Raw genomic sequence first — 17,668 nt, 5'->3', positions numbered from 1 at the left:
GATAGGGAAGCAAATTTTTCAGGGAACTGTGAAGAAACGAAATGTCTGGAAATGTCTAATGAATATGAGATTGATGATGATCCATATGATCAATTTACTGATATATCACACACACTAGTTAATATAGAAGAAGAAGAGCATGACTTTGCCAGCCTCCCATTTGATATTGAATTAGGAACCAGTATACATCCTGATCTTATAGGTATTGATTTTAATTTATCCACAGATGAGCCTGTTAATGTACTATATGAAGAGGGTATTTCCTCTGGTCTACCAAAGATGAATTGTGATACAGTTTCAATGAATTTATTAAGTCCAGTAAACAAAAGGTGCAGATAATTTAGAGGTGAATGAGTCACCATGTATAAATGTACCACAACAAGTCCGACCTAGTACTAGAGAACAATGTCCCTTACCTTGTACAGATGTACCAATCTGTGATGATCTAGTTGATTTGTCATTTGAAGGAAGTAAAGAAATTAATAAAGAATCGAGTGTTGTTTTGAATTCTGACCTGGAGGGCCTATCATTTTCTGTCCCATCAGCAAATGTACATTCTGTTAATTCTAATCATATTACATTTGAGATTCGCAATAATTGCCCATTCGTGCGAGGCCGAGTAAGTAACATACTGACATCATTTTTATGTGACACTGGGGCATCTGTTACCACAATTAGTGAGACTCTATTTAACAGAATACCAAATCTCAAGAGAGTGAATAGCAATAAAGTGTTTCCACATACCATCAGAACTGTGAGCGGAGAAAGTATGCCAATCAAAGGTTTAGCATTAGTTCCTTTGCAAATTGGTGAATACAATTATACATATTACGCATACATCATAGAAAATTTAACTTATGATGCAATTCTTGGGTCTGATTTCCTCAGTCATTACCAGTCTGTCATAAATTTTGACAACAATACACTTGAATTACTACTACCTACTGAAAAGTCACTGCCTAACCCAGCATTAAATATTTTCTGTTCAGTACATGCACACCAAACATGTGTTTTACCACCAAATACTGAATCTATCATACCAGCAACACTGAAATGTGACGTAGATCTCCCACCAGATGGCCTCTCAACTTACAACAAAACCACGACTAACGAACCATACAGACTCTTAGCTTTTAACCTCTGGGATAATTTGTTTCTTGCTCTCTGTGTTCGGCAGCCTTATGCTTCTATGATCCTGACTTTCCGTTTTGAATTATCTAGTCCTGATACCCCCATTTGGACACGTTATAACTGCGGTGAACCATAGTTAAATGTCTTCGCGTGAGAGTTGCAAGTGAATAACGAAAGAGCTATCTATGTATACAATAGGCTTTATTTTCGTTTGTTATGTTATTTGTTGGTTTGTTCTGTGATTGTCGTAATGTCACTGTCTCTCCCCTGACACAACCGTCTTTCCTTTCCTTGGTTCAAGTCATTATTTCATACGCCTTGGCAATTGGGTGAGTATTTATCTGTACTTGTTAACATTCAGTGCAACTGAATTATGTACTATGAATATACAAGAAAAAAAAAAATGAAGAAAGAATGTTGTCGTTCAAGCAAGATTTACCACTTACATTGAAGAACGCTGGAACTGAAGCTAAAAGATTCCGAAAAAGAAGCGAAACGTGGGGGGTGGGATTGTACATACATTGAAACAAATTGTAATAACTTTTTTTGTGATCGTTACACTGAAAACCGGGAGGTTTTCAACTAAAAGAGGGAGATATGTTATATAAGCAATATGACTGAGATATATTGTATATGCACGGGCGTTGCACAACTAAACAATGAAACATTGTGGAACACTGAAACATTGTGGAACAATGAACAATGCTTAATTGTTAGACACTTGACACTCGGAAGCGGTGAATAGTTATCAGTCATTAGTTGCAGTTAGTGTGAGAGGCAACAGCACGAGCCGGAGGCACAGCTTTTAATACATTTCTATAAAACGAAGTTCTAAGTTGTTGTTGTGGTTCTAATCTAGTATACGTTATTGGGCTATTTCCCCTACGGCCCCGACGATTCCGCTGAAAGATACAGAGAATAGGGATCGTGTAACAAAATGATCCAGTATTAAAAAGTTAGGATTTGTCGCTTGCCGTTTTGATACCGCCTTTGGCTTTGTGTGTTGCCAGGATATTTTTCATATCTTGTGTTTTCAAAGTCTTTGAGTTCATAGTGAGGCAATGAACAGCTTGAAGGCAGCAAGAAGAGAAAGAAATTGCGAGCACACTGGAAAGAAACCTTATGAATGTGATGTTTGTAAGAAGAGATTTTCACGTGGTAGTGATTTGGTTAGCCATCAAAGAACACACACTAGAGAGAAACGTTATGAATGTGATGAAAGGAGTCATAAGGTTTAATTTGAAAACATTTTTGAGCTGTGGGTTTATTCACTGAAATGTGTTGCTTCAATGGCGGGGTATTTCCTTTTATAGCGATAAATCAAGTTTCACATGAACCAACCTTACGTGACGTCCTTGGAATTTTGCGTCTTTTCCCAAGGATTTGTTCTCTAAAACGATAAGGAATGCAAGTGATCAGTTACACGAAACTTATGTTGGCAAAACTAGTCAAATATTGAGAAGATTCAGCCTGAAAAGGCAAGCAAAATTGGTCCATTTGGTAGCAACCGGCAATGCTAATGTTCGCCGTTTAAATTTAACAACATACACGCGTTGATCCGTGTCGGTGTGATATAAAAATTGGTTGATTCAAATAAATACCCGCAGATATGTAGCCATGAACAGCGCTAACAAGTTAGACGTCTTGTTAGTCGATCAACGTTCGCTTCTTTCGGACATTTTCCCACAGAATTTCGCTCAAACGTCTTGCAACAGGAAGAAAATATTTAAGAACGACTTTCAATTTCCATACGAAAGCACGCGCCCAACACCATCCTGCAAACTCTTTCCTTCGCGTCATCAAATTCTCTGGTTCTGATTGGTTGCAGAGAACAAAATCGCCATGCCATTGTTTTCAACTGGACGTGAACTTGAGTGATTTGTATGCCTTACAAAAACTTCAAAACAAAGAATTTGAGGTTTGCTTCTGTCAGGCAGTAAACAAGATTATGCATATGAGGCAACTATTTCACATACGCCAGAAATAAATAAAGAAGCCTGGTTGCGTAACTAAAATACGCCGTAATTTTTCTTCGGATCATATTTTATCCTAAATATTTTATTCACGGACTGGGTCGTGAAAGACGAGCACTGAGATGTTGAATATTTCAAAGAAAGTCAACCATAATAACCTCCTTTTATCAAAAAGAGTGAAATTAAACTAAAAACCACATGGGACCATAGGAGAAACTAGTTAGGATAATTGGGGTTGATATATATACCACTTATTAACCGAATTTGAGGTCCGTACTAGAAAAATATCAGACCGAGGTCTTGACCGTACGGACCGAGCGATAGCGAGGTCCGTACATAAAAGACCGAGGTCTGAACTGCGCTGCAGCATTCTTGCCGGCTCTTTCGCCAGGCAGTCAGAAAATTTCGTGTCGTGTTGGCGTATCGCACCCGCTGTGCCGTTATCATCTCGTATAGAAATTTCAGAACTAGATTAAGAGGCTTGGAATTTTTTGAAGCAACTATAACTGTCCGGTTTCGGTCGAAGTCTCCATCGAAGATTTATCTTTTTGGGAAAATCTTATGTATGTGGGACTAAACTTGATTGACTCCTCTCTCCCTTACATGCAGGACACATAGCTATTAGTGATATTAATTTTATATATCAGTGGCTAGGATATATCTGAGATTCAACCAAAGACAAGTCAGGAACCTACGTCTTTACTTCACTGTCACTGTGTCAGTTAACGAAATCCATTTCCGCTGCGTGCACACAAAGCTTTTAATGCTCCCTCTAAGTCAGAATGAAAAGTACAGTATATTATACAACCAATATAAATAATACACAACTTCAGTCTTTTTACATTTTAAGTCTAAGCCGCAGTAATGCTCCGTCGAAAAGAACTAAAAAATGAACACATCTTAAATGCTTGGTGTAGGAATACTTGAGATGTATATTGCTGCTGGCGTATTATAAGGTTAAATTTTCAGTACAGTTTGTCTGCCACATGAAATGGATAAATAAACAAAATTGTTGCTCGGGAGACGAAGAATAGAATCCAACACATTTTGTATAATTCTACCTTCTGACCTTGCTGAATGGGTTGACGTAATCTTGTTTGGTGATTTACGACTTTCGTTCGTGAAAAGAAACGAAAAATTATTTAGTAACACCTTTATTACCCTGGTAAACCTGGTTAGGACGGTTTCTACGTGCAATACCGTCTCAGATTTCAATTTTCTCATCACTTTCTTGTATCACGTGGGAAAAAACCTAACGCAAGTGCTTTTCTAAGCACACGTGGAGTAAAGTTAAAAACTTCGCAGATTGTGAACACTTTATGATACTTTTGAACCATTCTAACACGCAGTTTTGAGCAATGGTGTTGGATTTTGTTCTTCTTGCCCTAGTTGGTCTATACAGCTGAAATCATCGTATCCATTCTTTCATTGGTATATCCATCTATTACACATAACGAAGCGCCGCTCTTCTGCGTTAATCTCAACGTGATGTAACTTCCTACTGCAAATTTTGTTTCCTGACAGCCGCAGGTCGCGCTGTTGAAGGTCTTACTCTGGTTCTACGATCAACTCTTGGTCGCTCTAACTCTCTTGATGCAGAGATTACAGGATTGTCACGAAGATCACCAGACGCGTCGTGTGTCGAAGATGACGATCTAAAATAGTAAAGATATTTTATAAACATACTGCAGTGAAGTGAAGTAATCGAGCATCTTATGCATGTACCATATATCATACCACATTGTTATAAGATATAATTAATTAAAATTACACCATAATTTTTAGTCGTATGAGACCTGATGGAGAACGAGACCTATGTAATTGTTTTATATTTAATATAATATAGCTAAAACTTTATAATAATAAAAATATGCCAACTTTTATCAAATTCTCAGCACAAATTCTCTCGGTATTACTGGCTGTTCACACTACACTCACCACCATGCGGTGAGTAGGTTTATTATAATAATGATTATACACCAGAATACCAGATATTGGATACACGAGGGGAGCTATAATTATACAAAGGAATTGATCTAAACCGCAGCTTTCACTATATCGTTTAAACGTTCCAATGTTATTAAAACGTTATCATCACCTTTGTGGAGCCGAGGAGTTGACAGGAGCAGAGTTTGCTCTTGGTTCTGATGAATGAACGTCTTGAGATTCTCTTATTTCTCCAGAGATATTTCTCGTTCTGAACTGAGATCTCGAGGATTTCTGTCGCTGTGGAAAACTAGGTGCTGTTCTCGGCCGTTCACAATCCTCTGGAGGTGAGGGTAGAGGGTGGGATGCACGAATGAAGGGGGAGATCCTACGTCGTGTGGGGCCATTAGATAGAGGGGAGGACACTGGGTATTGTGGGGGAGTGGGTGATAGATTGGATGGGGCAGGTGCAGGGTGATTGCTAAATAGATTAGATCAAATATGACAATTGAAACATCGACCTTTAGCTGCTGCACAGGAAACTGGATTCACTCCGTTTACACTCTGTTTCCACATAATATAATATGTTTCAATTTTCACTCAGGCAACTCAGTGAAAAATTACGGCCCCCTAGATGATCAATTCCTTGAGTGAGTAAGAATCATGAACAGGAGTTGTGACATGAAATAATATTGTGTTCCGAGTTTTTCTTCTTAAATATAGATACATGTACATATGCAATGAGAATTGCCCTTCCGAAACATTAAACCTTGAAGTTGATTTGAAAGGATTATGGGTTATTGCTGATTTAATTTGTAATGGTAATATTCTGACCTCAGTAGAAGGACATTACACAGCACCTTACAACCCATAATTCCTTCCGCGCTCAGAGTTTAAGGTTTTATATTATTGCTGTATAATTATACAATACTGTAGCTGTAAAAACCATGAGCTTTATTTCTTCTTATTTGTATGTAAAAACAGCTTACTTATACAACTTCTGGGGCTGTCCATCAGTATCGTCTTCGCCATTTCCCTGTGTAGTAGACTGCGGGCGACTGTCGAGTATTCTACAGTATTAGAAAGAATAAAATAAATTATCTGAGGCCAGTTGTATCAAGCCTGTTTAGCTTAAACGGTTGATAAGTCAAAATTAGATAACACTCTTACATCTCTCTTGAATGAGACAACTTAAATATTATGCATTGAATATGTAGTTGTAAACAGTATCTTTGTGTTAAGGTTAAAAACATTTAGTTGAATAAAACGATAGACTTGCTTTCTATTTTCAACTTATCCATCGTTTAAGCTAAATTGGCTTGATACAACCGGCCCCTGGCTGGTATTACTGTCCAGTGGATAACTTTATCCATCTTTCCAACAACCGGCCTCTACACGACAAATAGTTTACAATTTTCTCAGCTGTTTCATTACTTGAATTTAATGAGATTTTCTATAACTACACGTTGAATTCCGCTAAAGATTGAGAACATTAGAAATGTAACCTGATCTAAACACGATATACTGCTGCTATACTCGTCTGTTACCACTGCTCAATGGTCTAGCAACAGTGACACTGAGTGGTTGATCGTGAAGAAAAAACCCGGTTTGGTACCAAAACATTCAAAGAATACGATACAAATGACTGCATTTATATCTGTGCCGACTGCAGATATTGAAGAGAAACTCAAAAAAAACGTGAACAATTTCACGATGATTTCACGTAAGCAAACATTGTCTGATGATTGGTGACCAATACCTCTAGGCAACTTCTAACCTGGCGTATTCGTTTCTCCATGTTTTTAACTCTTCAAAGAGATCTCGTTGAGACTTATCACCATCATGATTTTCTTCATCAATCGACGATAATTGTAAAATATTCACCTCATGACTCATGTTCTAGGAATAACATACTGCGGGTTAATAGGGGATAATAGGGAATATATGTGGGACACTCAGAAGAAATAAACATAAATGTTTGAACAGTGGTAAGGAGAAGTATAGCAGCAAATGTCTTCTAACCTTCCGGCGGCTTTTCAATGCTCGAGATGGATTACCACAGATAACAGCAGCCGAACCTATAGGTGATATATCACAAAATATAAACCGTGTATTTGGCATAGATCAATCTGTTTTTGTGCTAGGATGGGACAAATACAGCACCGAGTCGGCTAAAACAACGAAACAGTTTTGGATAATGATCTAGGTAACAAGAAGGAAATAAATCACCACAGCTAAAAAGAGCATACCGAAATTAGTATAATTGTCAAGTTTGGCCGCAAAATGTCAATTATTATGGAAAATATAGCCATGCGAAGTAGCATATTTTGTATACTTTTTTATCACGGCCAGAACCGTTTAACTAATTTAGTTACACACTTCCGGCCGTGGTAAAAAAGTATACAAAATTTCCAACTTCGCATGGCTATATATTCCATACTTTACAATATTTTGGGGCCAAACTTGGTAATTTTACGAAATTTAGTATGCACTTTTCGGAAATTTCCTTTTTGTTGCCTAAATAAAAAGTTGGTCTATTATGCAAAAGTCCATTGTGTTATTCAATCGCAGTTTCGTGACGTCGCTTTTTATGGTATACGCGTAATAAGTTAATAGCCTATAATTATATCACGACCGCAGAGCAACATAGCTCGGAATCAGAGGACATATTCTTATGTACGTCAGGAGAGCCCTATATATATTCTGCAAATTACTCTGATATGTTATATAAGCTTAAACCATAGAATAAAATAACTTGACGGTAAATGAATTAACTTCTCAATGTTACGTTATCATGTTCCGCTACAAAAGTTACTTGTAAACTTGACTGCATGAAACTAAAGTAATCCTAAATTGATTGAAAATCATAGTACCGTGAGTTAGATCACTGCTATCATCTTCTTCATAAGAAGTAGGTTCACCTAAATGGAAAGAATCAGATTTTTATGCTAACAGTATAAACACTAGAAACCAACGTAAAAAAGTTTAATATAATATTCACTATTCACTAGTGTAACCAAACTAGTCATCTCGATTGAAATCGGTCGAACGTACAGGATATGACCATATACTTTACTTTTTACCATGAATTTATTATAACACCTCTGTAACCTACCTATTGCTGCAGTTGATGGTCGAGTGACTCCACCTGAACCAGGTCTCTCGCCAGAGGATGTCCCTGGTCGTTGTCGTGAAGAACCTGGTCTGGCTGACGATGGTCGTTGTCTGATTCTATGAGAAGTTGAGGGTCGTTCATTTCCTGGCTTTTTCGACTCTAAAATTGTATAATTTGATACGAGAAATATCAATCTTCAACATTCTAGTCTTAAAGTTTGGATTCTGCAGTTTAAAGAAGATTTTTAAAGAAAAGGAGCAGATTTAAACTTTTGTTTTTGTCATGCATGGCCATGATATTAAAGTTGAACTGTTAATATTGATCAACAAAGAAGTCAATCTGTAACCGTGAAATGTATTAAATAACTGGAACGATACCTCTTCATTGTTTTTGTGAAGGTAAAGTCCCGCCGAAGGTAAAGTTTGGCCTCATCTGTGAGAACATTTGCGGAACTTTACCTTCAAACAAGTGTGTCTGGAGATAAAAACAATGAGAGGGTATCGTTCCAGTTATTTATTACAGTTCACTAATCTGTAATTTTCTCTCATTTGCTCATTTCAGTGGATGAAAGTAGCTATATTAATATAAATGGAAGAAAATTAAATTTCATTTAACGCAGTTCTTACCTGTTATAGTTTCATCAACATCAAATGCTTTGATTCTTTCAGTGACTAGTTCCCAGTCAGACTTCAGTTTCTCTCTCAAGCTGACGTCATGTTGTTGAGAAGGAGTGAGCTTCAATACTTTAGTTCCATCAACAAGATCAAAGAGAAATGGTTCATCATCCAAAAACGTCAGTTTTGGTAGAGCTTTGTGCACCTCCACCCGGTAATTGTAGTCGAGCTGCGTCTGAAATTAAAGAATTACGAATCATGAACAATATATAGGCTTTAGTATTGATTTCGAGGTGACTATTGATTTTCCTGCATTTTGATCGGTTAAAACTCACTGTCTCCGAAGTGATGACTACTGGTCGCTGACTATAGCTTTTTGATGCATCTTTTTCAAATAAGAAAATTGAAGTAATTATAAATTTTCACGAAATGTGTTGATTCTACTTGTAAACACCTCGAAATTTCTTCTAAAACAATTAGTCGCCTTAGGCTCAGTGATTACAAGCCACTTCATTTTCGGCTGAGGGATTATACGCTTGTAATCACCTCGCCTTCGGCGGCTAATTTCTTATTAGAGGAACACACTTCTTAACGCCATTTGAAATTCTTAATTTCTTAACTTCATTCAACAAGATATCATTCACATGCATTTATCAACAACACAACAAATTTCTCAGGGGCACCGCAATGTTCAACTAATCTTAGCTTTTCACACTTGACTGGATCGCAAGCTCTTTCTCAATAATTTAAAATGTTTACCAGTGGTGAAGAGTCTGGTCGTGGTTTCATACAAACAGGATTTCCTTCTAATGTCAAACGTTTTAATTCAGGACATAAAACTAAAAACTCCACTTGAGCTATATCTTCTACCAAATTCCTGAAAAAACAGTTCATTCAACAATTATTCGTGTTTTAATGATTAATTGGCAGTAAAATAAATGGCATAGAAAAATAAAATCCACTCCCTGTAGAACTTACTCTTCCCAAACAAAAATTACATTTTGCTACCTAGATATCCTAAGAAAATGTACCAAATTACCCCTGCAGTTACTAACTTACCCCTCAAGATCCAAGACCTGAAGATTATCCAACATTGTCAGTGGACTGACTTCAGTTATGTCGTTGTAGGCAAGATATAGTTCCTGCAAAATAATATAAATTTTCACTTCAAAAACACATTCACTGATTCACACACCGTCATTACATGCACTTAATTTATATTTGATTACTAACACAACATTGTGCTAGTAAAATTCCTGGGGAAAGAGACGTCAAATTAAATAACAATAATACATGTACATGTACAGTATGTATCGCAATTGTCTTCTAACTGTAACTTGGCCACAGTATCACTAGTGTTTTGTACAATTTTGCTGTGCGGTTGAATTGATCGAACAAGGAAGAGACGTATCACAGTCTAGTGCCTAATAATGTGCAGAGTAGACGATGCAACAGAGATGCAATGCCAGGTATTATCCAGAGGAAGTACTACACGTGTAGTTTATGTAATAAGAGAAGTTACAGTATCCGAGATATCACTGCTTTTGCTTTGTTATCTCGTCACAAAGGCGGTCATCATGAAGAAGAGTGCGAGATTTCTAAAAAAATAGCCTCAAGCCTCAAAATCAAGCCTCACGGAGCGGACGCAACGACGTTTTCATGATGGTGCATTCAAACGTGAATTACGAACCTCGCATTTTTAGTAATCATACTTGTACTGATAAAACCAGCTGCAGAAGAATTGGTTGGTGAAAATATTTAGAATACATTTATAATGAAATTCTGAAAATTACTAAAGCGTTGAGCAATGTACACTTGGATCTACACTTAGATCATTCCAGGTACACGTACAGTAGATGTACCCTTATGGATCTCATCCCAGGGCAGCCTAGAAACTAATTAGCTTTAAGTATTCTTAACTGAGGCCCCTAAATACAATTTATTGTCCTTACTTGGATTGAACATAAAGAACTAATACCATCAAGTTCAGCCAGACCACATTTTGCCATCCATAATGTTTGAAGGTTCGTGAGACTTGTGCCCAGATCTCTGAAATCATTTAATGTCGTGATTCAATAATGTACAGATGTCAAATATCGTGAACATTTCTTATGCACTGAACAATAATAACAAAATATAATATAGAAAATTAGATTCACCACGCAGCTACGAAATGAAAAACGAATACGAAATTTCTTCCGTCAAATATATCTGTATACTGTTCCAAGCTTTTTCGTTTTTCATCGTTTTTTAATCCTATTATCTCGGCAGAGAGAACTTGAGATTCTTGTATCACAGTAAATATACTAACTATAGTTGTGTCATTTTTACAGTTACATGTACATAGATAAGTTTAAATGATAGATATAAAATTTCTAAACAACTTCAGGTCAGATTCTAACAGTATATAAATTCTGCTGTATTTTACGTCTACTGAAAATGTTCCGTTATTATTCTTAGTGGAAACGTTTGCAATGTGTGGTAGCTAATACTATAAGTATCCAACATGGAAGCCGCCAGTACCATAGGAGAGGGGAGGGGATATTTTAAATTTTCCCTTCATTTTGAACCCTACAGGGTCCCCTGGAAAGAGAATTCTCAATTCTAAGGATGACGGCTAAATTTACAAAGGATGATTTCAAAATAAGATACGACAAGACACAGTCGGATCAGTATTCTCCAGAACTGATTGGAGATCATACAGGCATTTGCCTGCAAACAGGTGAAGTCCTAATTGTCTGCTCGTTACTTAATTTGGCCAGGTTAAAATTTTACATTTTGCAAATCATGCAGGCAAAATATATTTTGTGTTCTTTTTTCAGATAACATAAAGTACGTAGTTGTACCTGACAGATGAAATGATGCTGTTTGTTAGTTTCAGCTGCTTCAGGTTTTGAACCATACTGCCTAAAATACCAAATATGTATTATAAATATAAAATTAATAATGTCCATGCAAACAAAGGTTTGGGTGAAAGGATGATCTGATAGCATCCTCATAAGTTGATAAAGGTTTCTAATAATGCAGTTGCATATGGTCATGGTTATGATTAACATGTGTAATCAGAGTAGAATTCATTCAACCCAACCTTTTCAACCTCATTTCACCCTTTTGACAGCCTTAAAAACTTGAGAACTATGTATAGGTGCTTTTGTCTTTTAATACAGTTGTTATTATACCATACCAAACTTGTTGTGAAATTAAACTATGATTATGAACAAAAGTAATTACCAAAATTCCCTAAACTGTTCTGCAAAGTATTCACTATCATTTCAAGAAAAACAACTTCATGTAAATCTTGAATTCCAGTCAGATTTTTCTAAAAATAAGAAACAGAAATATTGGATATTCTAGAGAAAAATAAATCCTTAACATATGTACACATTATTTATTATGATTAAAATTATTTCCCAACGCGCTTGTCGTACGATTTCTTAGTCTCAGCTTGCCTGATATTATGTACATGTAATTAATATCATGCCTGGTGGAATAAAAAAGGATACTCTACCAGTTTTTGTGGTGATAAAAAGTCCTCCATGAGTTGTTCAGTATCTTCATTTCTAATGACAGGATCAGGGTTGACAATCGCATCCTCAAATTCTCGGATGTTAACACTTTCATTGGATGATGTTGACACTGGAAGATGATCAATGCAAACATCTGCCTCCATTATACCCCTAAACAGTGTCATTTCATTGACTGTCATAATATGTATTTTGAAATATTATAAATATCTCAAATCCAAAGTATTAATGCACCAAAACTTTCATTATCATGATGATAAATTTAATTATCTCCTGTTGGAGTAAACAAATTGTGCCAAAACATAAAAAAGTGGTGGGATGCTTGACATACAAGTTAAATACTAGCTGTCACTTAAAATTCTACCTTTTTTAAAAAGTAAGAAAATTTCTGCAATAAACTCTATAAGTATGTTGTTCCATTTGGGATTGGGATATTTTTGCACTTCAGAAAGCTAGCTGGCTCACAGTGTTTGTTTGAATTGCCAAAGTACCAGGCTAACTGGCTGCGATCTCCAATTTATGGTATATTATTGGATAAATGCAGGTAATATATACCATAATATGATTTGGGCTCACAATTAATATATTTGCTTCAAAAATACCAAGGGCGTAGGAAGCATCCAGAGGTTGGGGGGGGCACCAGCTTCTAGGGGCACTTTTGGTTAATAAAAATGGCGGTTAAAAATGGTTAATAAAAAAAATATATATAGGGACGGTTTGATTCAGAGACCGCCGACCGCAGAGCAATTTTCGTATTTTTTGGGTTTGGAACTGCTAGGGGGGTTCGGGGGCATGCTCCCCGAGAAAATTTTGAAATATAGGCCTCTGAAATGGCCGCAAATCCCTCTCAATTTAAGGATTATTGGGAAATAGTAGATACTTTTTCGTTTCTTTTCGCTTCCCAAAAAGGCTTTTTTTTTTCACAAAAAGGGCACTTTTGGTCCCTTGAGAAATCTTGGGGGGGCACGTGCCCCCAGTGCCCCCCCCTTCCTACGCCACTGAAAAATACTTATTATTCTCACACACAAATATTCAATATATATATTTTATTCATCACACTCATATTCAATGGACCTTCGTAGGTCCACATTTAAAGTTACAATGAAATATATAAATCTAATTTTACTAAGAGAAGTTTAGGTAGGAATGGAAAATGCAATTTTGAAAATCTATCAAACTGGTGCTGAATGCTGATCATCAGTCATCATGCACTTGGGTATATATGTCCAATGTAATTTACAAACTGTGATTATTTGTTTTCAAGGTATCAAAACCCTTCATCACAACTTTTTCAAAACTGTGTTAAAGCATGATAACAGTACAATATTCAATAGTATCATAACAACAGGAATATGTCTGGTCATAAAGACATAGACGTAGATCGACCGAGTGGCTTGCTTACCTGAGTCAATGTTAACACAAGTTATGCATTCACAACAACAGAATCATCTCTCTACATCATTCTCTTCTCTCTGCGTCATTAATCATCTCAAAACACACAAAAAACGTAAAATATTAACCCATATTTTTGCAAATATATCATAAAACCAAGACAACTGACAACACACGCGTGAGCTTCGTAGGACTGGCACGAATTGGTATATTTATCCGACCGGAGGTTCATACCTCTACCGGCTCTACGGAGACAAGAAATCACCTTCGATTTAGTTTAAAAAAATGTAACACTTCTGCCGCCAAGTAATCCGAAACTATTTTTCATTCACTCTTTATGCCTTTACTTGTTGAATTTTTGGGTGATTTGGGAGAGAAGGGAAAAAAATGATGATACAAAAATAATGTCAGGAGTAGGATTCGAACCCACGCCTACATATGTAGACTGCGACCTGAACGCAGCGCCTTAGACCGCTCGGCCATCCTGACATACGCTTGCTGAGGGAAAATATCTTTATATAAATCTACTTGTATTTCTATATAAATATTTACGTATTTCCTTTTCGAATTCCAATATTCAAGATGGAACCTAATTTTTTGTAATATTTTTTGGTCGAAGTTTTGTAATTTTCGTATGAATTCAGTTGTGGATGAAATGATTTAGTTCCTATAATCCTATTATAGATAAGGCATCTCAGCACATCAGCCGTATTTTCGTAACTTCATAATTCTACAAACCATTACTTTACTTTTCAAATATGGAACAGATACTTTTGGATGCCAAAAGATTAATGTTAAAATTAAAGGAAGATGATAACGCAGCTGATATGATTGTGACTGATGGAACGAATCTTCTTAACAGAATTAAAGCTATGAAACAGGTTATTGATAAGTAAACGTTCGATATTGATCTATTTTTTATACAAATTTATTTATATGATTACTGAATTTATATAGTGTAACTTGTAATACAGCATGCCCCATGTATATCAACTTTTATAGTTTCTCTATAGGCCACTAAGGTATATACAGGGATTACAGTGATTAGGAGACACTCCCGATATCTTTGTTTGGGCACCAATGAGGTGTATTCAGGGATCAACACTGAGGTTTTCATATATGAATGGTACTCCAACTATGGTCACTTAGTTGGAGTACCGTTTAAGTACCTATTTGTCAGAGTAAACTATGGTATTCATTGAAGTACCACTAGGGTTCAGAGTACATTGAGATATTCATTGAATTTTTATATACACTGTGTTATTTAATGGAGTACCACTGGAGTTACTATTTTCAGAGATATTCATTAACACTAGGGTATTCTCAGAATACATACATTGAGATTTTTTTTTAAGTTACCACTGAGGTATTCTCAGAACAATGAGGTAACAGTCATCAGAGTACCACTGGGTATTTATTAGAGTACCACTGTTGTATATTTTAAATTTTAGTACAGAGAAGACATCACAAAACTGAATGAAGTTGCAAAGCACCGACCAAAGAGTACATTGTTGTTGGGAAGTAAAGAAGAAAGTACGCGAATTGCCGAATTACAACAAGAAAATATTGATCTTCAAACAACATTGGAAGATCATCAGTCAGCATTGGAACTCATTATGAGTAAATATAGGGAACATGTAAGCCAATAATTATCATCAACATTGTACAATAAAGAGTCTTTATGCATTATTTTCAACTGCTTATTTTTTAATAAAAGCATGCAAGAGGCCACTTGTATAAAACTCTTTAGCTACATTTTGCATAGTTAAATCCTAGTTAACTCAGAAATACACATACAGTCTTTACATAACTGCAGTTAAATGTTAACTAGTCTTTTATACAACTGGCCCCTGTTCCATGCCTGTGTTATAGCACATTAGATACTAGGATTCAATAAACTATTGTACACAATGGGCATAGATACATGTATCATCTATCTGTTTTCACTTATATATACAGTTCATTCATACTATATGTATAATATTGTATCAAAATGATACATGAAAATGACAAATAATCTCATATGATTTGTAGATTAATGTTTTCTAATGTTTTTGATCATTCCGCATTTTATAGATGCTGAGTTTGGTGTCAGCAAACAAACTGGATGCAGAGGTTTTAAAGAAGAAATTTTCTGAAGTAATATAAAGTTTATTTAGAGTATAATTGCTATGCAAAAGTTTGGTCTTCATGGATGATCCATCTGTTTGGGTTGTCTCAAAAGTCAAGAACTAATCATTCCTATTCCCCCAAATCTGAATTCGATTATACAATTTATTGTTTGTGTGTATTCAGGGCCACAACTAGAACAATAACTAGGGGGGTGAATATTCAAATATTTTTCACTGACTATCAAAAGAACTCATCTTTTTCATTTCCAAATTCACACGAACTGTTGATGATCTTTCGCTTTGGCCACGTTTGTACATTAACAGATTATCCAAAGAACTATCTTTTCAGTTACCTCGGTTCCTCCACATGAACCATCCATTTTTAATTATAAATCAGACCAAAATTAAATGCCCAGCATCATTTCTGGCATAACAATTTACTAAAATAGACAAAAACGTTTCGTGGACCCAAGGGGATGTCGTCAGGAGGGTATGAATGATAGTATGAACGAAGGTCGAAAGGTCCAGAAGTTGTTTTTTGTCTATTTTAGGTAGATTTGTACCATATTTGCTGCGAGGGTGTTTGAAGACGCTGCCAGGCTGCTCCCTGGTTATATTGGAAGAAGGTGAAAATGATTTTATATGTTCTTCTTTGTAGAAAGAACAATCTAAAACGGAACAGATTTGTGAGATGGCGAGTGTGATGTCTAAAGCTATTCAGATTGATGATGAAATCATTCAGGAGGAAGAGGAAAGACAAGCTGCTCTTGAGTTTGAAAATCAAGGTTTACGAGAATTACTTCAGATCAGTGGAGTATCAAGATCTGATTTCGAGGAATTTCAGAAAGAACGTGAGTTGCAACGAGGATCAACCACACCCACGATGTCGGATTGAATCAGCGAAGTCGTTACAAAAACTTTAAATAAAGGCTAAAATACTCAACATGTGATGCAGCTTGTTGCAGAACACGAAGCATTAAAAAAGACACAAATTTGAATGCGTTCACGACTTTTCTAGTGATTCGGTTCCATTAATTTGGTCATGCAACTACGAGGGTTGTAACTACAATAAGAATTAATCACAATGCGAGAAAGGTTTCTATAACTATTGCTATTTAAATGTATTAAATAAATACACACCAATTAACAAGGTCTATAATTCATCGAAATTAGCACTGCTCTGGTTTATTAGTGATAAAAATATGTAATCTTTATATGCATCGTGATTGCTTTCATTGTCGAAACCAGAGTAGCGTTAATAGGATAGGATATATATATATTTATATAAAAGATTAAAAGATTAAAAATTCTTGTCACTAGCTATATGAAAACGTAATCACGTTTATAAAAGTTCTATAAGACGTTTCGATCTGAAACCTTCGATCTTCCTCGGTTGACAATTAAAAAAAAACGTCTTATAGAACTTTTTATAAACATGAAATCTTACGTTTTCATATAGCTAGTGACAAGAATTTTTAATCTTTGATATAAATATGAATCCTAGCTGCAATTTCTGCATTTTTCGTCATATATATATATATATATATATATATATATATATATATATATATATATATATATATATATATATATTACTAATAAATTATAAAATAGAATATACTTTATATCTTTTATTAATAATATATATTATATATATATAGTAGCCATCCCACATTGATCGGTGGGAGAAAGGGGAAGAATTTTTTCAATTTGTCCCATCCTCGACTTTCCAGGACGTTCATTGATGAGACATCGTAGTTTGCATGCACTACCCAGCCAAATAGCAGAGCATAAGTATTTAAGCAATATCCAAGGGAGTAAAGTCGTATTAAAACTTATATAACGTTTAAAATCGCTTAATATAGGATTGCTAAAAAGTATC

General features: G+C 35.6%; 2 protein-coding genes and 1 non-coding gene across 3 annotated transcripts; 1 reads left to right on the top strand and 2 right to left on the bottom strand.

Moving 5' to 3' along the window:
* Positions 1–3,875: 3,875 nt before the first annotated feature.
* On the bottom strand, positions 3,876–13,857 carry LOC114532085 (leucine-rich repeat-containing protein 56-like). The gene is made up of 15 exons (XM_028553672.1): positions 13,686–13,857; positions 12,268–12,436; positions 11,991–12,078; positions 11,606–11,666; positions 10,712–10,808; positions 9,819–9,901; positions 9,519–9,636; positions 8,772–8,994; positions 8,146–8,304; positions 7,904–7,951; positions 7,053–7,108; positions 6,808–6,929; positions 6,020–6,100; positions 5,203–5,511; positions 3,876–4,759 (listed from the first exon to the last, which is right to left on the bottom strand). Exons 2-15 carry the CDS (start codon positions 12,427–12,429, stop codon positions 4,603–4,605), a joined length of 1,764 nt encoding a protein of 587 aa, XP_028409473.1. The 5' UTR covers positions 12,430–12,436; positions 13,686–13,857; the 3' UTR covers positions 3,876–4,602.
* Positions 13,858–14,080: 223 nt separating this feature from the next.
* Trnal-cag lies at positions 14,081–14,164 on the bottom strand. Its single transcript has one exon. It is a non-coding gene; the product is annotated as a tRNA-Leu (tRNA).
* Positions 14,165–14,251: 87 nt separating this feature from the next.
* On the top strand, positions 14,252–17,169 carry LOC114532044 (FGFR1 oncogene partner 2 homolog). Its single transcript, XM_028553633.1, has 4 exons — positions 14,252–14,556; positions 15,127–15,312; positions 15,752–15,814; positions 16,445–17,169. Exons 1-4 carry the CDS (start codon positions 14,434–14,436, stop codon positions 16,679–16,681), a joined length of 609 nt encoding a protein of 202 aa, XP_028409434.1. The 5' UTR covers positions 14,252–14,433; the 3' UTR covers positions 16,682–17,169.
* The last annotated feature ends 499 nt before the right edge of the window (positions 17,170–17,668 follow it).

Source organism: Dendronephthya gigantea, unplaced genomic scaffold, assembly GCF_004324835.1.
Source record: "Dendronephthya gigantea isolate DGI-Jeju-01 unplaced genomic scaffold, DenGig_1.0 000077F, whole genome shotgun sequence".
Classification (NCBI taxonomy): Eukaryota; Metazoa; Cnidaria; class Anthozoa; order Malacalcyonacea; family Nephtheidae; genus Dendronephthya; species Dendronephthya gigantea.
Note: the sequence above shows the minus strand (reverse complement) of the source record. Positions and strands in the feature narration are given on the sequence as shown.

Coding starts and splice junctions, on each gene's coding strand:
- LOC114532085 (XM_028553672.1), bottom strand. CDS start 12,429: ATGGAGGCAGATGTTTGCATTGATCATCTTCCAGTGTCAACATCATCC. Junction 9,637..9,818: donor CAGGTCTTGGATCTTGAGGG/GTAAGTTAGTAA, acceptor CTGTTTTTTCAG/GAATTTGGTAGAAGATATAG. Junction 7,952..8,145: donor ACCATCAACTGCAGCAATAG/GTAGGTTACAGA, acceptor CTTTCCATTTAG/GTGAACCTACTTCTTATGAA.
- LOC114532044 (XM_028553633.1), top strand. CDS start 14,434: ATGGAACAGATACTTTTGGATGCCAAAAGATTAATGTTAAAATTAAAG. Junction 14,557..15,126: donor GAATTAAAGCTATGAAACAG/GTTATTGATAAG, acceptor TTTAAATTTTAG/TACAGAGAAGACATCACAAA. Junction 15,313..15,751: donor TGAGTAAATATAGGGAACAT/GTAAGCCAATAA, acceptor CGCATTTTATAG/ATGCTGAGTTTGGTGTCAGC.